The sequence below is a fragment of the Aphis gossypii genome, chromosome 2 (genome assembly GCF_020184175.1).
Source record: "Aphis gossypii isolate Hap1 chromosome 2, ASM2018417v2, whole genome shotgun sequence".
Classification (NCBI taxonomy): domain Eukaryota; kingdom Metazoa; phylum Arthropoda; class Insecta; order Hemiptera; family Aphididae; genus Aphis; species Aphis gossypii.
Window position 1 is genome coordinate 50,114,652 of NC_065531.1, and position 24,894 is coordinate 50,139,545.

The window sequence follows — 24,894 nt, forward strand, 5'->3', positions numbered from 1 at the left end:
ATATTTTCAAATTATTTAATTTCTCAGTATAAAGTTTATGTAGTGTTAATCAAGCAACCATCTTATGAAAAAAATTTTAACTCTACAGTGTACATAAAAAAAAAGAAATAATAGTTTTCTAAAGCAAAAATTAAAACGTCATTATTATTCAAAAAGGATGGCAATGTATAAACGTTAAACATGAATATATGCAATATGCATATATAATATAAGTACCAGCAAACATATTTTACATAGTATCTAATGATATAAAAGTAAGCACAACTTTTAAATATTCACTACACGACGTACCTATTTACCTTTGATCTTATATATCACATCACTATTTTTACGTTATTATTTTATAATTGCGTTTTAATAAATGAAATGTAACAATAAACATTTGTAGGTACCTACTTCAAAAAATAGTTGTATATGTTGTTAAGTGTACAAATAAACATAACGTGGTCTTAAAATATTGTAATAATAATATTAATTAATAATACAATTAATACATAGCTTTATATAATTATATACATTTATTGATTAATTATATACCGCTATACCTACACAAGTACAATAACGAAGAAAAAAGTTCATGATTTTAATGTGTTTTTAATTTTTATAGAATATATGATGGATGATGTATGACGTATGTATATTTGTAATTTAAGAATAATATGTGAGTGTGAGATAGGAATATTTGAGCATTTTTGGTAAAACTTCAAAGTTTAGATGAGTGCGTTAAATGTTAATACATTAAGTATTTGAATATCGTTTAGGTGGTTATGGAGGTGATGTTTAATGTCTTATAGTATGTTTTATAGTCCTATTTTTTATGTTTATTTTAGGTTTCAGATATATGCAATAATGCACTGTGCAGCGCATTTTCTTATAGAACTATATCATTCATATGCTATCACGGTTATTATACTATGTGGTTATTATTTTTTTATTTATATTAATGATAGGTTTGTACTTTGTATATCGTACAGTATAATTAACTAAGCATGCTCTTACCCGACTTACCCCCATTTTGTAATTATAATAATACATTAAATAAATTTAATTTAAATTATTCATTTATTAATTTTTATGATTTTCGAGTGACGGTCTAAACTTTTTTTTATTTTCAAACGAAAAAAAAAAATGTAAAGTAAATTGTTAAGGAGTTAATAGTTAATATTTTTGAAAATTTTGATATATGTAGGTACCTATCTAAATCAAAATATGAATAAGTAGTTTGTTATTAAAATGTATGTGAGTACTTAGGGTATTATAATTTTTAACAATGATTTTACAAAAAAACAAGATAATTATAATATTTCATCTAGTATACTATTATTATACTTGAACATTTTTTACAACTTGTATACATTTTAAATGTTAATAGATTAATGTATTTAATATTTTAATTTCTACATTATTTTAAAATTTTCACATATACCAAACCTATTAGGTATCAAACTAAATTGTATATAAGTACCAACCTGATTAATGCAGTTAATATTTTTCAAATTGTTATATCTGATATAATATGTTAATATTAGGTATAACTTGTAACTAGGGTATATACGAACTTATTATAATATAGAGAAAGTTAAAAGACTACATTTATAGATAAGTATATAGGTGTAAATTATAATATTCAACCATGACTTCCAGCTGAATTCAACGTCGTCAGAAAACATCACGTTTCCAAAAAAATCCTTAAGTATTATTGAAACATATGCTATATTTTATACAATATAACTACTTTTTGGTCATGCGAAATATAATATCTACTGGTTTCTACGTCTATCTAGGATAACATTTTTTTTTGTTTTAAATGTTTCAATACATTTTTGTTGACCAAGGTATATTGTAATATAGGAATATTATAATAATAACACAAACTGCAGTGTATATTACCTATTTAATTTATCCGTACGTTCGTTTATCCTATACGTCCTATATATATTATACATCAGTATATTATACTATATATGCAATATTGAATATACAACCATACGTTTTATCTACTTATCTACATACCTATTATATACGATGTATATGATCTAGTTGACGCTACGTTTCTCATCTAACTCGGTGCACGCGTAGAGATAGGTCTATAATAATATTATGTAAATTGTATATATGCATAATAATAATAATAATATTATTATTATTATTACGTTATAACAATATAATATACATAATAATTATAAATAATATCATCAGTGTACCTTTGCGGCGGGAGAGCGCGGGGTTCGTTAGACCGGGCCCACCATTGGCCGCTCGGTCCCAACCAATTACTTCCGACCGACTGCGTGCGCCCACGTCCGTATATACCTATACATATACTATACACTATATTGTACGCATTATAATGCGGCACGGTAGGCGACCAGTGTTTTATACACCACTACCGCGGTAGCTATGTTTGTATGATAATTAATAAGTTTAAGTTGTATTATATTTAATGGTATATAACTAAATAACTAAACTACAACTTAGGTATTACCATTACCATTATTATTTCTACTAGGTAAGTACCTACTACAATGAATACGCTACCGCGACCACCGCCGTTTGAAGTCGTGGTCGCTGACACCTTAGATTTCCATAATTAATATTATGTTCGTTAGTAGATATTAACTATAAACAGTTATAGTTACACTTTATTGATTATATAAAATAATATAGGCGACGAGTGTGTGAAACAGTGCTATAATATAGGCCATAGCTCATAGTTAGTGGAAGATAGTGTTGCAGTTTCCCCGCATTTTGTCGTGTGTACCTACAGTAGGTACACTCGTAATCTGCAACGATATTCCAATGCGTTGAACTCTTTGTGGATCTTGAAAATGATTGAGAAATCACGATGTCAAACGATGCACTGTAGTTGTAGCTTAAACGACCATGTGAATTTAAATCAAATCAAATAATATTTATATACTCGTTATGTATCTTGAACGGCGTGACACGAAATACGGAAACCGAAATTTAACGTATTAAATATATTGCGCACTATGTGGTACAATTGAATGCGATTTTACTGACTTGCAGTGACCAATGACGTTAGATATGTATAGCTACTATCGCGGTCTTTTATGTTGGTGAGCGGTTTTAATGGAAAACGATAGTGGCCGTTGAGAGTTTTTATCTGCGTCTAATGTACGCACTCTGTATCCAGTATCTGTATATACAATCTGTACAATACATAATATAATACACATCTTGTCACTCTACAGTCTACACTTGATTTAAATTTTGTAGTACCTGTACTAATTCTATGACTGTGAAGCTTACATTTTAGCATTGCAATAATAATAATAATCATAAATGCATGTATATATATTATTCGTGAATTTGATGGTAACTAAGTGTGTATACAAGTACAACTATTTTGTTCATACGAGTAAAAGCCATGTGTATTGATCTAAATAAAGATGATTCTATTTTATGTACATTGTAGTATTGTACTATTTGACAAAATCAAATTTGACTTGCAAAAATCCGAAAACCGTTTAACATGTAAATTGAGTTTTATGTATATTTCTGCAGAGTCGTTATTCTGCAGATGTACAAATACAGCCTAAAGAAATAGGAATTTGAACTATAACTTGAAACGAAATTTTATTTACATTTCCGTTATGTAACCCCGTGTGGGTGCTTTTCCCTTAACACAAATTACATCATGTGGCGAATACGTATTCGCTGTACAAATAAAATGCATCAGACCCTGAAACGAAACCAGTGTTTTTCATAGCTACACATATAATGTATACCCAAAAGACTCTATAAGCCATATTAAAGTACGAATTATATTATACTTGTCATTCATCTGGCGTATTATATTCACTATATTATAGTACCTATGTGCATAATGCATGTACCCAGAAACACAAACCTTCCGGTCAAATCACGATATTAAAAATACCTGACTGGTTTATTATGTTAACAGTCATGGCAAAGAGTCTCAAGGGTAAAAAAAAATCATTTGGAAAATAAATATTATTACTTAATTATAAATGTATTGGACAAATTATCATGAATAAATCTAAAAACAAGTAAAACATCGTAGAATTGAAAATTTGAAATACATTTTATGTGCAATGTGCATGTTATATTTTTATATATTATCATGTTGAGTGTAGGTATGTACACATTTTGACAATCTTACACTTATTTTTCCATCTTTTCAGAGTATTTAGTATAGAGTATGTACGAAAATTAATTAATTTTATATCAGAATCTTACAAACCAATAATAATGTTGATATCTTTAAATGTTCAATAGTGAGCATTAGAAATTGTGCAATGACTGTTTACTCAAAATAGTATCAGAGACATAGGCGGAAATTGGGGGGGGCTTGAGGGGGCTAAGCCCCCTCAAAATGTACAAATAGAAAAATTAGCCCCCCCAAAAATAATTAAACATTGCAGGTTACTGCAATACATAATAAATAATATATGTAATATTAACTTTTAACGCGAATAAATACATTTACAATTTTAGAAAATATAGGATGTGATATATTTTCTGAATTCTGCAATGAGAAGGATTAAAACATGGTTGAGGTCATCCATGTTACAGAATAGATTTAATAATTTAGCTATAATTAGTATTGAAAATGATATTTCTAAAAAAATTGATAAAGAAGCCATACTAGATTTATTTGCAAAAACAATTAGATACATTATTTTAAAATAAAAATATTTTTAGTTTCATTATAAAGAGTTTTTATTGTTAAAATTCAAGTATATGAATAAGTATAGTATAGTATAGACTATAGTATATCTATCTAAAATAAATCATGCTTAGGTTTTGCATGATGTTGTTAAAAGGTAATATTATATATTTTTATTGCAGAGAGCGGCTTTGATATGCAATAAAGTATTTTTAAATATCAGCCCCCTCTAAAATTATTGAGAATTTCCGCCTATGATCAGAGATCGCGATGATGGATGCTATAAAACTACAGGTGTTCGCTTTCCAAAAACTGACCAAAGTTAAATAAGATGGTTACCTACTCATGTAACTTTAGTACCAATAGAATTTATATTAAAATAACGTTTAAAACCATAAATTAATAAAATTAATTTATATTTTCTTTTTAAACCTACCTATAATTAGTAGTATATACTGCTGTTGCAGTTTCTTGCAAGAGAGAAGATTCGAGGCAGTTTATTTTACAATTCTGAATTCGAATAATATAGAATAGTAATAATAATTTTCTAATCTGTTTAAAAAATTAGCAATAAATGTGGAAGATGTGGCTTCTTTAATGAAAAAATGATAGGTATTGTACTTAAATGTATAAATTTGGTAAAATAATAACATATAATGTAACTATATAGGTAAATTAATTTTTTCACATAGGTAGGTACATAAAATATTAAAAATATACTAATTTCATTACAATAATACATACATTATGAAAATAATTTATCTGTCTCTATACTATAAAGGGATTTTTAAAAAAAAAACAGAATATTTTTATGCTCGTACTTTTATGTTCATATTTGTTTGATCAATATCGATGTATTATAATAATACTAGGTAGGTATATTATTCCTATCGTAGATCGAGATGAGTGATGACGACGACACAATACTCGTATAAATGGACTTATATGATGTCGAATAAAATATTATATATATACTAATTTTCCCGTGGTATTAGTCGCCAGGTGAACTCAATCTCCGATTTTCGTCCCGTCTGTCCTAGATTACACGTTCTATATTTAAGTATATATGTATAATATATTATATACATTGCCTTTTTCCCCTTTCCATTCAATTAATATACTAGTATAATTTCTCTCCTCTCTTTCTTATTTAACGTCTATTTTTCTTTTGGTGGCAGTGGCGTGATAAATGTGCTTACGGACCGAAAATAATGATCTTTGTTATTATTCATTATCCTAGTATAATACGTATGTATATATATAGATGTATACATTTTAGGTACCTGTATCATATCAGGTATATATAAAATAATTTAAGGTACCTATGTATAGTGATTGTGCACGCGCACTGAAATCCAAACAAGAACACCGTCGAAGATACCGGCGCTGCTGCCGCCGCTGTAATGACAGGTACAGAGACGGATGAGATGTAGAACCCGGCGCCGGTGGTCGTCACTGTCACCAAGCCGTCATTGCACAGATACTGATCCGGTGGTGACCCAAGAGACCCACCGCGGTTATACGACGGCGGTATCGCCACTGTAGAAGCATAATAATATAACAACGACATTTTTGTATATAATACGCTGGTATGATATATTGTATCAACACTAGAAGCCGAGTACCAACTATATCGTTATTATTATATTATTAACCTCATAGACTATTTTGTTTTTTATCCACATTTCATACGCAATATATTAATAATAAAATAATGATAATATTATATAGGTAGTTAATAATAATAATAATAATTCAAATAGTGCATAGTTCATTTCGAAATCACAGTGGTACTGCTGTATACCTCGTCGCAAAGCTGAAGTAACATTATTTTGTTGTATTTTAGTTCGGTCGTTGAATGAGAATCGTCATCTTGATTGTTATACAAATATTTCATTTCTACTATATCTATTTCCTAGTATAAATATTGTATAAGATAATGTTTAGTATACGATAAACTTGATGAATATATTATTTATAGAGGAAATAAAATTTCTTTGGTAGCCAACAGAAACATTTTATTGCAATACTCAATTACTATATTCAAATAGTAATGCGAGAGATAAAAATAATTTAAAATGTACCTATAAATATTATATATTATTATAATATAAAAGGTATTACAATGATTAATTTAGTATAGTGTCTGATGATATTATTGCAATGGTATAACAATATTGACTTGGATCTCGCCTGCTTGCAGCACCGTGGCAGCGTGCATTACTTATTTGGTTTTCTATTAATCTGACTATGTTTTCTTTAAGTCATCATATTTTACTTGTCGTGTTAAGCTATCCGACAATTTCGAGCACGATTTTTCGGTTATCGGAGCGGCTCATTGAATACGACGCTCATTATCGTTTTACTGTTGTGTCCGCCGCCGCCACCGCCGACAATAATATTATATTAGCTGGTATATACATCATATATAATAATATGCGGAGAATAGGTGTACGTGTGTGTGTTGATCGGTTCTTGAACATAGCGGCGGCTATTTAAGCGTTCACAATAAGGTGGTTTTTTCTTTTCGGCAATTTTGTTGTTCGCCCAGTCGTTTAGATGTGTGTGTGTGCGTGTTTAATATAATATAGTATATACTGTTTACAAACGACTATTTCATGATGTTGCCCGCCACCGCTAGTCATCGTTTTACACACATATATGAGCCCATTGTTGCCCGAACCGTGTGAAGGAGCTGCCCTGCCGGCGTGTGTGTAATTAGCACTTTCAGTCCACCACTACTACCTGTGTAGTGCGTATAGATGTATGGTACCATATATAATATTACAGTATATATTTTCCCCTTTCTCTCCCGTCACCACATATATCATTGATGTGTATAGTGAGTGTCATATAATATGTATAGTAATGATATAGGTATGCCGCTTTAAAGTAGTAATACCTATCTATAGGTTGCGTTAATGACTCGTCACCGACAAAGGCTTTATGACAAAACAATAACTGCACGAGTACCTGCAGATATATTCGTATACAGGGTGACAGGGTATTTCTAGAACTTTCCAACGAATTCAGTTATCTTGTGGTACGTAGGTACATTATATATTGAAAATTATAGAGTTATAAATGTTGTATTGTATTTTACATTGAAATATTCATGTATACCCGAAAGGCTGCATAATATGCTAGTGCAAATAATTCATAACAATAATTACACTGATTTCATTAATACAATTACTGACATTGTATGTTAAATTTTCCAAATTATAAAACAAGTTAATAATTAATAGGGATCAGCAAATAATTTATAAAAGGTACATCATTATTTAAAAAAAAATATTTTAGTCCAGAAAATTATATAAATATGGAAATAGGTTAAACATCAATTCAGTTCTGAGTGTAAAAGTAATTAAAATGACAATAATAATTGTTTCCACCAAAGATGGATATCCGTGTATAAAAATTATTAATAAAATACATTTTAAGTTGATTTTTTTTTAAGTGGTCAAGCTTTTTCTCCTTCATGGTCTGAATTTGAACCTCAGTCCACCAGTTATTAATCAGAATAATTAATATAAATAACAACTGTAGGCTGTAGCTTAGTAACATTATTTATATGTTTAAAATATGATGATTTATGCTAACGGTAAAATACCACTGTGGTTACTTATTAGTTGTGTATTTTTAAACGTACCTTATCAATTATTAAGGTTTCAATACATTTTATAAAACTTTTCTACATACATAATGAAATGAGATTTTTCTATATACGCATTCCACTCTTTTTATGCTTAAGTCTTATATTTAATAAACTCTAATTTATACTTATAATATAGTAGTACTAACTACAACTCAATAAATGGCGTAAAGCATATCTATTTCACCACTGCTTAACTTGTATTATCCCAACCTGTAGGTATATTATATGTGCTCGCTATAATAATATGCAGTAAACACAATAAACAGAGCGTCAAATGACTAAAATGTACAATAATACTCTATGTTTAATATTTATACGAATATAATATTAATTTAAAATACGTCATACCTACAATAGATTTCAAGATTCCAGTTATACCAAGGTAATCTCGGATTTTATTAATTTACCGATGTATATACACTATATACATTAAACATCATTAGACCTATATAAATTATAATAACACAAATAATACAATAATACTATTCAATGTACCTACTCGTATAAATGAAATAAATTGTAAATAATGTTAATATCTAACGGTCATACAGAAAAATATGAATTTATTATTATCCTTGTATATATTTTTAAATCTGTAAACTATATATATAATATAATTTGAATATTACAAGTTACTCTCAGAACGAAATCCTTGGGAATTGGTAAAAGTGTAAAACGAATACTTACATTGTACCACAGACCGCAAAATATGAGACTTGAAAATGTATGCGTATAAACGTAATGAATCGTTCTGCTAGAACCACGACGCACCGTAAACTATTATAACTATTAACTCATGGACGACGACGTGTAAAACAGTTTGATCAATTTAATTGAAAATCCAACGACATTGCTCAAGAGAAATAAAATTAGGAAAATCGCGTTTAAAAAAAAAAAACAAAATGGTCACTGCCGATGGTTATGGAAAATATCACACTGATTTGTTTACGTAAATATTGTATTCAGCTTGAACCATTGTCTTCGAATGTATACCATGGTCGGGGTAATATACTATTTATACCACAGTCAACGCGACCATGACCATCATGGTTTACGTTAAGCCGGATTAAACTATATCGTGTCGTGTAGATAGAATATTTATTATAATATTCAATATTGTACATGTGACACAATAAGTAGAAACACTGTTTTATTTAGATCGCAGTATTTTCGGTTGGTGAGCCTGAATGAGCCCAAACGTCCGTTTTCTCCGAATCGTCCGTTCTGTAAAATTTTCAAAATGTTTTCGATCAAACCGTTTTCGCGTCATTATATCGTGTTTGATTGCATTATGTGTTTTGCAGTACAAGTGTTAAACGAAACAAACTGTGTATTATACTTTCGTATATTTGTGAGTCTCGCAGTTACGGTTCGACTGAATTTTAATGACGAAACACGTTTTGGTTCAGAAGGCAGTAACAGTGGTGTATCGATAAGGAAAAATGCACATCAGTCACCTATGATGTATATTATTCACAGGTATTTCATATGTTAGGGTATCTACTTACTATTAAGAACGTATTTGTCGTTGTATTACACATTTACACATAATGTCTTGAACCAGCAGGTAGTGTGTATATAGATTTAAAATCCAAATAAAACCTCAATAGTCAATGTAATAGTTTAAGTATATCTCGCTGAGACATAGCGAAAAATAGTCTCTAGACTTAAATTAGACTAGATACACCAGTACACCACCAAAGTCTATATGATTTTAAACGGCGAGGGATATTATTTATCGATATCGATTTTTTGGTATTGGAGACCTTGTGCCGCCGCAACAAGTTGTGCTACGTCTGGCAAGCTCGTCGTGTACAGCAATACAACGACGTCGTGAGGCTAAGTCTTCTCGTCCTTACGCAACGCAATACGCATACCTATATAATATTATATATTAAATACCTATACATAGGATACGCGGAGCGTCACAAACGAGCCTTCACACGAGCTGTCATATAATATAATGCCACGCTGTGCGGGCGCGTTTCAAAAATATGATACGGCAATGATGCCGCACATAAAATGTATATAATAGTATAATATACGTACCTATATTATAATATAAAACTACCAAACGCAGCGATTGTTTGAAGTAGTCGGCTATAATATACACACACTCGTGCGCGCGCGAACGTACATACTTCATATGCATATACATAATTATATTAACTATTTATAATATATATATGTGTATGATATTGTGTATTATAATTATGTGCTGTTACACATGTCGCGAGTATCGGATTTAAAAACAACGTTATATCATTTTTATTATAGGTACCATACGACCATCGTGTAAGTTGTGGTATATAATGTATATGAAAATAATATTAAATAAAACGCCATTTCCACGTCGTTCATCGACTTTATTTACGTGTTTACGCCACGCGTTTCCGAGCTCGGATGATTTTTCGATTATATAGGTAGGACCGCATAATATACCTTATATTTTATAATGTACTTGTTATTATCATGATCCATAAGGTGTTTGAGTTTAACTACCTCGAAATAAACGTGTTCTGCGCAGCAAATCCGAGATTCAATAAAATATTTTTTAATATAATATTATATGATGTGTAAGAGGTTTTACTCGGTATACCTACTATACTATTGGTAAATACAAACTTTTTTCAACATCTTTAACACGGTGGCGGCATAATAAAAGTGCACGATAATAATAATTTGAAACCGAATTCTCTACGTCTAACTGTAAGCTGTCTTTCTTTGTATTTATATTTTATTTTTTACCATATGCGTGATGATTGTTATGTACATACAGCTCCGATTATTATTATTAAAAATAATATATAATTAATAATTTTAATGATACATGAAAAGCGTCTCTACTTTTCAAATAATAAATTTACATTTCGATAACTCATAATATTTTTATGAACTGTTGACCATTTCTTAAGTATTATTTTACCTATATAAATATATGACATATTTTGGATCGTTGTTACGTGTGATCTCATTTAACCTTTTGTATTCCTAACAACATAACATGTTATGGCTGCTGACATTAGCGTTTTGCGCGATCGTTAACTTCGAGTTTTCATTCGTATAGAACGTCATACAATCCAATATTCACGTATGATATTACAGTCTGATTATGTACAGACATCACCATCAGTATGTTAAATGTATTAGTTAAAGGTAGGCATAATATATTATCATTATACTGCAGATTACTAACTGTTTGTATTTATTTTGTTTAAAAATCATCAGTTCCTGATCTATACGATTGATTTTGTATTAAAAAAAAAAAACTAAAACAAAAACAAAACAAAAGTTTTGTATTAAAAGAACTACTATTAGGTATTTTTATTTTTATTTGCCAGCCAGGGAAAACAAACATTAAATTTTATATTATGTTCATTACAATAACTTTAGAGAAAATGTAATGCCTTGTATATTAGTTTATATCCGTTTTATTATATAGCATATTAGAAAACCATTTTTCTCAGTACCTAATAATACTGTAGTGTTAGTGATTCGATTTATAGTTGAAATTATTATTTATGTATTGTTATTCATGAATTGTGATATTATATGTATATGCAGTATGCACGAAACTAAAATAAAAATTTAATTTAAGTATAATCACAATTGTCTTAATAGAATTCAACTTATCATTTTTTATGGTTTTTGCTGTTATGTATATCCACCTTTATAAATATAAGGAAAAACTAAAAAAAGACATATTGTGCTTAATATATCAAAATAAAATATTCATGAACGAGCGTATCATATGAAAATTGCATAATTTATTTTTATGCGTACTTTTTAATTTAATTAACTAAATTATTATTACCTACACTACTGGCGTATATACACATGTGTTATTATATATACATTCTTAAAGTTAAAATTAGCAAATTGTTTTCTGTTTAACTTTTTTAAATACTCAACTTTATAATAAAAATAAAATAATAATATTTTTAAACTAAATTAAGTTATAATTTTTTCCAATATTTATCGTGTCACTTAATTTTTACTTAATTAAATTACCTAACTTAAATTATTAGTTTTCCAAGAACTTTTCTTTGTTTTAAAATTGTATCAAGATTTGAAATTAACTTTATATTGTATTTTCAAATAAAAATTATTTGTAGCAACGTTTGAATGTGAGTCTACACTCTACTGGTACTGGATGTATAAAACTTATTAGGATATTGAAATTAATAAAATGTTTTATACCTATCTTATGTCTATAGCACAACTGGTAAATTGAAATATTAATTAGTTATTAATATAATATTTCTGTATTGATGTGGTCCAAATATAATGTAATTATTTAGTAAATATTCAACATGTTTTATATTATATGTTTAATACATAATTAATTTATAGTATAGTATATTATATAGGTAATAAATATTTGTGTGACTATCATACACGTTAAATCATTGATTATAAATTTATTAGTAGAGTCACTGCCTTGATTATGATTATAGTATGCCAGCTAAAATTAATCCATCAGCTATAAGCATTTTAAATTATAATATAATATGTAATTTTTCATTGTTTTTATTTATTTATTATTATTATTATTTATTTTTTTTTTTTAGCATTAAGAAACATTCTTTTTACGAGTTGATGCATCGCACTAAATCAAAAATATAATATAATACACGCAGATATGTTTTTGCAGCATATTATAAACTTAGCCTTCGTGTGTGGTAAAACAACCCGGTCACCTCATGGTCCCACAAAGGGTTTATTTTTAAAACTCTGCAACTATACACACATACACAAGCATTAACAATAACAAACACATCATCGAAACGCTATATGGCCGTTCCCAAGTCTAGCGCACGGGAGTCGGGGTGACGTTAAAGATTTCGGATCAAAACACGCGTGTCCCAGAGATTTCAATTTTATTTTTAATACAAAAACAGGGCTGAGGATTCGCAGCAGGGCGCGTACGTACACCGGTAGCGTGCACGGTTCGTTTACCTGCGCACAGCAGTCGACTTGTCACTGTATATACATGCGGTGGCATATATTACTATACACACGCCGTTTATACGATTTTTTTTACTCAGATCTTACCTATATATATATTATATATTTAAATGATAATTATCTTGCTGACTTGAAAATAAAACCGGAGTAGCTTCGTAAAATAATAATTTACATTTAAATTGGTTTCCGCCGAAGAACGTTATCGCGGCAACATTTGGATTCTTGACGTTTTTCTTTTTCGTTTAAAACAATTTCCCCCTTACCCCCCCCCCCCCCCCCGGAGACGATAGTGTTACCAACATTCCTTCAACACAAACATACTATATTATAAACACACACACACACAAATACACGTATATTAAACCATACAGTTCTAATGTATTATATTTAATAAGTAATAACCATACTATTAAGTTGGACGTGTGTTTATTTTTTAAATGTAAATAAAATCAACTAGTCACATGTCCGGCTGAAAATGTCTAGTTCGGGTGGTATAAGCTTGTTCTTTGTTCATGAAATAGCATTGGGATGAACATATAGGTTTAAATCTAACAGTTTTATACGTTTGTCATATAGATACGTTTTAAGTATAATAATAATAATATATATTTGCAACAATAATATACAGTATATTTTGTGTTATACTTAAACAGTTTATAATATTGCAACACCCCCTAAAAGCTATGTTTTAAATATACTTTTAAGAATTTATAGTAGAGAAATAAAAAGTATACTATGTACAATCTATTCAGTAATTATATTTTAAATATTAAACAGATAAACTTTTTTTTAGATAAAAACACGTTAAAAACATGAAAACAAATTATGATATTTTCTTCATTTATTATAATAATAGTTTCATCATACATTCATATTAGGATACCTATTATTATTAGGATAGTTTGTATTGTTAGTACTTAGTTTAATAACTTGTAGCTAAATAATATATATATACTATTCAAAAATATTAAGCGTTCTTATTTCACATTATATTGATTTCTCGTGGTCGGTGGGAAAAATCCTTCAAGATTTTCCATATGTTGTTTAACAATAGTTGTCTGTTCCTTATTCATTTCAGCCATTCTGTACAGTACGTAAAATATAAACAAAGAATTATAAGTCTCAGATAACAAATGGTTTTATGAACTTTGAAAGTTGTGTGTGAAAAGTTCTTTTGGTTATTTACGCAGTAAAAACTTTTCCAACTAATATGATGAAACTGTACACTATGCAGGTATATATAGTATATACAATATTTGTATCAAACAATTGTTTTTACTTAACCACAAATGAATTTAACCATTCAATATTGATTTTTAGTAATAATTATTATTTATTTGATTGTCTTCTTTTCCAATAAATTTATAATATAAATATTTAATAAATTAAATAATATAGAGAACATAATATAAATTTAAATAATTGTAATGCGATTCACAAAAATTCGAATGAAAAATGATATAAAATTATTATGATATTTATATTAAAGTTAGTTTTTAAAACTCCCCATTAAATATTTCGTAATTGGTTTACTTTATTTTCCTTCTAAAAATTACTTTTATTTTAGTTTTCATCATTTAAAGCTAATATTTTATATTATTTATAAAAAAGTAAACTCTTTAATGGGCAATTGAGCACTGTAATTTAAGATATTTTACTATAAATTAATTACTTTACACGCTACTATGGTTAAATGATATAACTCAAAGCTATATTAACAAAGTTACCTTAGCTCTTCTGATTTAACAGCCTCCGAAAATTCGTTCATCATAACTTTTTTTTGTTTTTGCCTCAAATCTGCTTTTTGGTCAATCGACATTTTTAACTCTTTCCCATAATTGAGCATAATTTGTCGTCGCTCAGCATTTTTTTTCTCCTCTACCTCGTTAAATGTTTGAAAATTTTGCAACAACTGTGACGTATTAAATATTATAAAGTTATTAAAAGCATGAATAATTTATTTATAATTTAATGTGATACTGTTTTGACTAGCGCACTATCCTTTTCTTTTTCTGCTTTTTCCTTATCTTTTTTAATGTTCAATTGCATTTCATTTTGTTTTAGCATGTTATCTCGCTGAATATTTTTCAGTTCTTTTTCTTTTTTCTCAGCCGACCAAGCGGCATTTCGTTGTTGTTCCATTACAAGATTAATTTGCATTTCTCTGTTTTTCAATGTATTTGACTACAAATAATTATATATTTATAAGTGAAAATAATATATTATTATTCAGTAGTCAAAGCTTAATGTTATTAATTTCAAACCACCACTCGGTTTATATTTACCGTTAAAGATGTTAAATTATCAACTAAGCATTTATAGATTTTGTCATTTTCTGTTTTCTTCTGGTTTTTTAATTCTTCCTGTTGTTTATCCCGCTTAGAAATTTCAATTAAATACTCCTCTATACGTCTACATATAAATATTAAGATTTAGTTCAATAATATGTAGTACCTATGTACAATATTTCGAATCGTACTCAAAATGTTTAAACTTGGATTCTTACTTCTTCCTATTATTAGATTCTTTGATTTCAATTTCCTTTAGCTCATTTTCTACTTTTTTGAATAGTTCTAATTCTTTTTGAGAACCACTATTCGTAATTTTATTTTTATGTACTTCACTACTTCCGGTCGCTTCATAGAAAACAAAGGGATCGTTCTTTAATGATGAAAGCCGTCGTTTTTCTGCTGCGTTTTCTTGCATTTGCTCTGTGATTGCCTTTTTATAATCTAACTTGAGTTCATTTTGTCGAGTTTGTAGTTTACTTTCCTCCTCATTTTCGTAATTTCTACTTTCTATCATTTTCAAATCATCATAATATACTTTGACTTTCTCTTCTTTTTTTAAAGCTTCTTTTTCTTTAATTTGACACAATAAATCTTTTTTCGCATAAGCTGTTCGTAATTGCTTTTCGATATGTCGAAGTTCGTGTGAATTATTTTGAAGTAATTGACTATGAAAAGTAACAGAAATTTTTTTTAAAATTAAAATTAACATAATTTAAAAATATTAAACAACTTGTTTTTTATTTCGACTATCTCTCTGCGTTTTAAATCTGCTATAACTTCAGCAAGTTTTTGTTCTTGTTCCAACTCAGCAATTTGTCTAGCCTGAGCTTCTTTTGCCTAAAAATACAAAACTTTATTCTAGTCGTTTATAACTTTTTAATAAGTCCTTCACTTTTTGTATATTTGTAAACAACTCTTCCTCCTCCGACTCCAAATGCATACGCCTATATAACGATACATTTGACGCGTTTTTGCGCATTTTACACATATCAATACAACGTACATCATTAGCTATTTGATCGGCTATCTTTTTTTGTGCTGCTATTGAGCTGAGCTCAGTTTTTTGATGTTCATTCATATTTAGATGAATACAGAAATTAAATTTGTTTTTAATTATATTTTCAAACAATAGTCGTTAGAGTAAGTGTATATACACTTAATTATTATTATAATGATTTATTAGGTAAACAAATAGCATAAAATAATATGTACATTTATTTAATTAATACAGTTCTCTGTTACTATAACTACGTTTTATGTACAGTATGCCATCTTATCATTATAGTATATAGTTATGCATAAGGCATTGACATTAAAATAGTTTAGCATCTCAAGAATAATAACTTAAAGGGAAATTGATAGTATAGTATTTCCCCAATTTTTGACTTTTAACATTTTAAAATCTACAATAAAATAAACTATTATAAATAGGTACATTATTATAGTTTTCAAATATTTTTATGGTTTTGATAAAAAAAAGGACATATCAATCTTCGTATCGTTGGAAACAGCTTTATGTTTATTTTTATACTTGTACAGTACTTTTGGTGACCTTTTTGCTATCTCGTTGACAATATGTTTCATAACAACTTCTAGGACATATATCTTTTCTTCATAAGATCCACCCATTCCAAACAACATCTTTGTCATCTTTCTAGCAAGTATATTAAATTTTGTATGGGTCAATTCTTCGACATCCTTTATGTTATGATAGGAGGTGGATGTATTCGATTTCCCCGACAAATTAGATGCTAGTTGTTTATAAGCAAATGCCATCAATCTATCGACTTGAATATCGACGTGCTACATAAACAACAAAGTATAATTTAGTACCCATCGGAGTTACTAATCTACAAAATTACATTTTCAAGACAATACTTTTCTGGCATTTTGAAAATATTTTCCATTACATTTTCGTAATACATACTAGGAATGTTTATACTATAGCAAAAATTCAACTTTTGCCAAAATGCTTCCATTTTTATTTGAGCATTATTTGGATACATGTTGTATTCTGTAATCGTTTCTTCTGAAGTTAAATAGCCATACTTAACATCATTTGTTAGAAAGTCAAAAACTATCGGTTCCACGTAATTTTCATTGTTTTTCGTTATTAAATACTGTTTTGGAATCAAATTGTTCTTGTTTAAAAATTTAAGCCTGTTGATTGTATTTTTCGAACGCCCTAGCATTCGATCTATATAATAAAATTATTTATTATAATTAAAATACAGAAATTCTGTTGTTGTCTTACAACTCATTCGTTTTTTAGCATATTCAAAAACTGTTCTTCTGCATATACCATTTACGATATACAAAACATTCTCATTAACGTCTATTTCATGTTCTAATATAAACTTAACTAAATTCATTACATCAAATGCGGTCGTTGATTTATCGATAAGGTATTTAGCTTTAGTCAATGCATTATTTACATCTTCATCACTGAGCTCATAGTCCAAATCTATAATCTAAAACTCATTAAAAAATCGTAGAAAAAGTCTAAAAAACTTTTTCTTATCAGAAATTTAAAAATGTATTGAATTGACATATTATAATATTTAAAATAATATAAAATAGTTTTTTATTCAAGAATTTTAAGACTTATAATATAATTTATATTATATATACTTTTACAGAATAATTGATAACATGTTTATAATTTATAAATTGCTATGATATTTACGAAATTGTACATTAATATTAAAGACCTAGTGCGAAAAAATGTCAATTATTGATCTTGGGGAATAAAGTAAAATACGTATTAATGTTTAAATTCCATTAAAATTCACCTAATTTTTATATTATTTTATTTTTAAAACTACAAACCAGTTATAAAGATTTCCAAAAACGATGCATCTAATCCCAAGGAACGTTTAGTCACATTCTTGTCATTATCAAGATTTATTTTTTCGTAGATTTTTCTGAAACCATCAGGCATCATATTGTCTGAGTTCTTGGCCATATCTTTCAAGATTAATGATTTTCTATAAAAGCATTGTGTAAGCGAGTCCCAAATTGGTCCAAGCTTTTGTAGAAAATGTCTTCCAGTTTCGCAATTATTGAAGTTTTTTTTTAACATAGCAATTCTTTTTAAATACACTCGAACATTATCTACATTTGTTTGGTTATGTATCATTTCTAATTTCTAAAATAAAACAAATTCTAAATTTTAGTAAAGTATGCTTAGATAAGCTAAAACATAATATAACTTAGTCAGTTTAACATAAAATAATTTATTATTACTGATTGATCAGAATCTATGATACACTCCTCTTCAGTAATTATTTCTTCGATCGGTTCATCATTTATTTCTTCTTCGTACTCTTCAGACAATTCTTGGTTATTTTCAAGACTGTTAAATGTTTTATTTTCTAAACATTTGTCGATTAACTGTTGGTTTTTTACTAGTGTTATTTTTTGATATTCAACTTTATTGTAAAAACGTTCATTATCTCTTTTTTGCTTTTCAGAAAGCCTTTGGTATTTTCTTTCGGCCAATAGTTTTTGTGATTTTATGTCTTTATTTTTTATAAAATTTATTATTTTTGCATTTTTACGGCACTCAAGTGTTTTGTGATTTTGTAATCTTAATTGTATTTTTGCTGCTTTTTGATGTTTGTCTTCCAACTTTTTTTTATTGTTTGTAACATTTTCTTGGTGTATTTTTTTGATTTTTTTGTGGTATTTTTTCACTATTGTTCCGAGAACTTCTTGCCGTTTATTGTTTTCAATTATACGGTTTTCTCTTTGACTTTTTAGTTTAGCATCTATAATGCTTCTTTTATTTTTACCTTTAAGATTTAATATTTCGTCAATTTTTTTAAAATTAATCACGTTACTTTGCATATTAAAATTATAAATCATACAATAATATACATTTATTTTAATGAAAAATATTTCTTCAAATATCGTTGTATTCTCTGTTAATATTATTACCTTAACATAGTAACATGTGCTGTTATTATTATTATGGTATCATACATTTCTTAGGAAACGTTTATTAAACACACATTCAGTTGTGTGCAATTACTGTTGATTTATTTTTTTTTTTAAATTAATTTAATTAATTTAATGTTTATTTTGTATAATAACCATATATAATTTTGAAAATAAAGTGATTAAATGGATTCAAAAATTAAATCTAACATCGAAGAACCATGTGTTGTGTACCCCTGGGTAAGAACACTTGCGAATTCAATAAATTCTAATAAGTTTTATAAATTTAATAAAAACAAATATATATGTAAAGGAACCTTGTCATGATAATGAAATGCAAATGAAAGCATCTTTTGAGGATAACTATCTTGACCATATGAGTAATTTAAAAATTGAATCAAATCCATCGAAAAATACGTTAACCACTATAGCTTGTGGAATCTGTACGTATATATTATTATGAATAAACATAAAATATTTACAATTCCGTATTCGTAAATATTTCTTTTAATAAAATCATTTCAGCATTTAATGTGACTAGAAATGTAATTGAAGAATTTTGTGAGAGTGGTGCATCAGTGTTAATATTTAATTTTAACGGTTTGTCATTTGAACAGAGTCGAAAAATGGTTTTCGAAATTCGCCAAGGAGTTTTTAATTACAGTCTTAAAAAAAACAACCGAGTACCATATTCAATGACTTTGGTACTTGATCTTGGAGGATCTGTTATCACAACTGGAAGCATATTAGATACAAAAGTGATATATTTTTTTATAAAATAATGATTAATAAAATATTACAATTATGATTTCAAAAACAAATCATATAAATAGCATGTTTTAATGGTTTGACAGAATAATTAATACATATTATAATAATAATTTATACAATGTGTGAATGAATCATAAAACAATGTACAAAATTGTTTATTATTAATACTTATTTAATAATTAAATAAAACACGTAATTTTACTTAATTAGACTACACAACGTGTGATCGAATTATCAACGAATGCTCATGTTTACGTCACCAACGATCTTGAATACAAATTTAAATGTACGGAAGACCGTATTTATGTGAACAGTGATATAATTCTTCGGCTTAAAACTAATGATCGAATCTACTTGGATTACGGAAAAATCGAATTAGCCGTAATCAGAGTAGGTAAGTACGTATTTGTCATTATATTTTATTATTATAACGGCAAACGCGATTTATTTTTGGGGGCGGAGTTAAGAAAAATAACATTATCTTTTTCTTTGGGTCAGACGAAGACGAGGTGTATTGTGTGATAAAACGAGGAGAATTTTTGGGTTCCGAAAAAATAGTACACGTGCCGGGAATTCCAGTTGGCTCGACATCACTCTCCAAACTAGACGAGGAAAAAATTCGCACAGGGATCCAGCTCAAAGTGGATGTAATATTGGTGCCTGGTGTCAGGAACTCGGTTTTTTTTTACCACGTTCGCAAGTTTGTTAGTAAGTCGAGCATAAAATATCTGAAATCGGCAAACGGCCTTTGTTCTTCAATTTTTTTCTAATTCGTGTCTAGTCTTTAAATTACAATTGTGTTCATTTCAGTATTTCGCCAATTCAATGTAGTTTAGTTTTTTGATTTATACTCGCACTTGTCATACTTCATCAGTTCACATTACATCTCAATTTAGCTATTGTAGAAACATTTTTTTTTATATAGTTTCATATGCGTTTATTTTATTTTTAAAGATATAGAGCAAGGTGGGGATATCAGCCTGTATGCGAAAATTGATAACAGCGTCGGACTGGAAAATATTGATGATGTCTTAACAGGAGTGGATGGCGTGTTTTTGAACCGACCGAACTTGTCCATGGAAGTCGGTCACGATAAGATATTTCTAGCCCAAAAGATTGTATTGTCCAAATGCAACTTGGTAAGTTTTTGGGACATTGTTTCTTTTTTTTTTGTGGCTGAAAACACTGATAAGTGTGTTAATTTATTTTGGGAAAATCAAACATAAAGATTAATTTTTTTTAAAAATATTTAGACAACATGACTTTTTTTATTAATTTTGATAAAAATAATTTGATCTTATAACATCAGTAATACATTTGGAGTTGAAAAAAAATACAGTTATTAATTTCTTTAACTGTTACATCATATAGGCTGGAAAACCGACCATCACGTATGGGGAGTATCTTAATTCTATGGAAGTAAGTACGGTACCAACAACCGCTGAAGTAAACGATCTTATAAATACCGTAATGGATGGGACAGACTGCATTTATCTAGACGTAACAATGCGCAGTTCAAACAAATTGCACTGCATTCAGTACGCGTCTTCGTTGTGTCGACAAGGTGAAGCCACCATATGGGAACAACAATTGTTCACCGAGCTTAACAAAAAGGTACAAAAAGGAACGTCGTGGTATAGTTATTGTCATTATTATAGGTGTTATATGCGTTCAAAAGTTAAAACAATAATAATTATAATTTTACTGGAAAAATATTTTTTTTTGCATATTTTTCAAATTAAATTTACATTTCTCGATTTAAAATAATTTAGAAAAACCATTAAAACTTACATGAATTCACAAGAAAATTAGATTATAATACAAAGGTTATTATATAAAATCAAATGCAATTTTACAACGCTATTTAACTTGTAATTTATAAATATTTTATAATGCAAATAAATTAAATAAATGATTGATTTTAATCGTGTATTATTACATTTATATACAATGTATGATGTTATATTAGGCTATATTTTCAGTCCAAACCAAAAATCGAACCCGCCCACGCCGTAAGCATCGGTTGCGTGGAGGTATCGTTTAAATGTCACGCAGCCGCGATTATTGTGATCACTACGTCAGGACTTTCGGCCCGGTTCATCGCCAGATATCGGCCTAGATGTCCTGTGTTGGCGATAGTCAGCCACGGAAAGTCTGCAAGAAAATTATCAGTGTGGCGAAATGTCATAGCATTGCAATACATCGGTAAGTAACGGCAACAATAATAATAAAAATTAACAAGATATTTATATAATCCAATACGTTCGTTTTGAAAGAATCAAATATTTTGAAATTTTTTGGGAACCAATATTACTTTAATATCAACTATCCTGGATTATGGTCCCAAGACGAAGGGTTAATGAATGGTGAACCATTTTTGTAGTTTTTTTTTTCTTTCCTGAATCATTTTATTTTATTGTTTTTAATAAATTAACAACATACTAAATAAAATATAGTTAAATGACTTATATGACATGATATCACCATCCATCAAATATTACAGAGAACCACTAATTTTTAAACATATTTATCGTTATAAGTTTTAACTATTTTCAGACAAAAATCTTTTTAATCAAGCTATATTTCACATTAATAGTTATCAAAATAGTAACTACAAGATAATAATATAGCATATTATGTTACTATAAGTATATATGCATATTGTATAGTGCATACTAATATATAATTAAAACTAAAAAATTCTCTAACGAATTTACTAGTTTTACGACTATGTGTTAGGCAATATTATGTATATGCTATGTTATAGATCCAATAGAAAACGTTTGGAAAGACATTGAGAATCGAACAAGATTCGCGATGGATTTTGGTAAAAGAAAGGGTATATTACATCAGGGAGATTTGGTTTTGCACATGAGCTGCTCTAAACAAAACGTGGGTTTTGCTAATACGATGAGTGTATTCTACGTCAGCGCTGGAGACTTCGTTAATGCATAACCCACTATGTACAGTTTTGATAAGAATAAAAACGAGAACATACTTTGAGACTATATTATTTGATTTTTAAAACGATTCATGTTGAAATGTCGATTGTTATTTTAAACAATTATACTATAATAATAACGTATACTCATACTAACATACTATTATGTTGTATTGGTTTTTAAACATTTTTGTATAATAAGTAATAACTATAATAGGTATCTGGCACATAGGTACGCATAAATACCATACATCCACAAGTAAAGAAAAAAGTAGGTAAAGGAAAAAATATATAATTCGTTTTACTGTATAGTTGTATGAGTCTATAGTGTATTCGCATTTTGCCATTGAGTAGATTGTTGATTCATTCATCCATCATTATTGGATGTGTTAATTTGAATTCAATGATAAATTATTTCATACAAAAAGCTTTTCTAATCCAAGACAGTCTACCAATATGAATTACTTTAACTAATCGTATATTATATTATCATATAATTTTATTGTTATTAAATTATCATATTGATTTTACTATTAGTAATTAGGTATAAATGATTTTTTTGTTTTTCTCGACTATTTTTAAAAGTATAGGTACTGTAAATTGTTAACTTTTAATCCACTCATAAAAAAAAGTACCTAAGTAGATTCACTTTACTTTACAGGAAATATATTGTAAATATTTTAAAAATCTTTATTACAGTAAAAGGTGGTGACAAACACACAAAAAATAATTCATAAAAATAAAATTAATGCATTTATAACCCGCTTAAAATTTAAGAATACTTAGGTATAGATTTTTTTGACAAATTCGAACCTAGTTAAGTACCAATAAATGTTTCATTTCCTATTCGTCTTAAATGCATTATACTTCGTGGAGTTTTAAGTTGATTCACACTTGAAATTGTACAATATACATTTAGTAGTAATCATAACTTATCTTCACCACAAGCTGCATAAGCTTACAAGAGTAAGGCTTATCAAATAAATAAATAACGCAAGATTATACAACTGATATAAGGGGTTTTCAAGAAATATTTTAAATTATTTATTAATTATTGTTTTGGTATAAATCAAAATATAACCTTTAGCAGAAAACAATCATGGCGATAACGGCCGAGGGTTATTTTGGCGAAAAACAGTTACGTCCAATTTTAGTGTTTATTTTATAATGTTTAAAGAACATTATTATATTTTTCATGTTAATAATAATATAGCGTTTGAGTATTTTATTTTTTTGATGTACAATGTACAATAATTGATCGTTTACTTGATAACAAATTATAATAATAAAAATACATAAAATAAGATTAATACGCGTCCTGTCTCGACATATTTGTGTAATAAAAAATACAACATTTAAAAGTATTTTTTCAACCCCAATAGGTATACGCATTTGGCAGTTTATCATTTCACAATGACGTCTTTTATATTATGAAAATGAAACTGCATACAATTTGAATTGAATTCAATTAAAAGTTCGTTTTGATTAATCAGTGCACGTTTGTAGTAAAAGAACAATTGGAAAGTTTTACAATAAATTTTATTTGTTCCTTGTAGCGTCGTGTTAGATTATTGGTTTCTTGATTGTATACGTCACAATATATAGTAAACTTAACGACTTAAATATTCTTAGAACAAATGTAATCAAAGTTGTTCATGTCATTGATTTATTTATA

At 28.1% G+C, this 24,894-nt stretch overlaps 3 protein-coding genes across 3 annotated transcripts; 1 reads left to right on the forward strand and 2 right to left on the reverse strand.

Annotated features, from left to right (window-relative positions):
* Window positions 1-14,130: 14,130 nt before the first annotated feature.
* Window positions 14,131-16,743, reverse strand: LOC114125172 (meiosis-specific nuclear structural protein 1-like). The gene is made up of 7 exons (XM_027988698.2): window positions 16,461-16,743; window positions 16,299-16,405; window positions 15,784-16,233; window positions 15,563-15,689; window positions 15,258-15,461; window positions 15,005-15,189; window positions 14,131-14,360 (listed from the first exon to the last, which is right to left on the reverse strand). The coding sequence occupies exons 1-7, from the start codon at window positions 16,644-16,646 to the stop codon at window positions 14,255-14,257; spliced, it is 1,365 nt and encodes a 454-aa protein (XP_027844499.2). The 5' UTR covers window positions 16,647-16,743; the 3' UTR covers window positions 14,131-14,254.
* Window positions 16,744-16,765: 22 nt separating this feature from the next.
* Window positions 16,766-19,516, reverse strand: LOC126549706 (uncharacterized). The gene is made up of 5 exons (XM_050199801.1): window positions 18,815-19,516; window positions 18,398-18,716; window positions 17,823-18,032; window positions 17,431-17,765; window positions 16,766-17,371 (listed from the first exon to the last, which is right to left on the reverse strand). Exons 1-5 carry the CDS (start codon window positions 19,433-19,435, stop codon window positions 17,027-17,029), a joined length of 1,830 nt encoding a protein of 609 aa, XP_050055758.1. The 5' UTR covers window positions 19,436-19,516; the 3' UTR covers window positions 16,766-17,026.
* Window positions 19,517-19,573: 57 nt separating this feature from the next.
* On the forward strand, window positions 19,574-23,275 carry LOC114125170 (pyruvate kinase-like). The gene is made up of 9 exons (XM_027988697.2): window positions 19,574-19,747; window positions 19,821-19,950; window positions 20,033-20,265; window positions 20,489-20,672; window positions 20,777-20,986; window positions 21,233-21,417; window positions 21,650-21,892; window positions 22,261-22,483; window positions 23,046-23,275. Exons 1-9 carry the CDS (start codon window positions 19,694-19,696, stop codon window positions 23,231-23,233), a joined length of 1,650 nt encoding a protein of 549 aa, XP_027844498.2. The 5' UTR covers window positions 19,574-19,693; the 3' UTR covers window positions 23,234-23,275.
* Window positions 23,276-24,894: the final 1,619 nt, after the last annotated feature.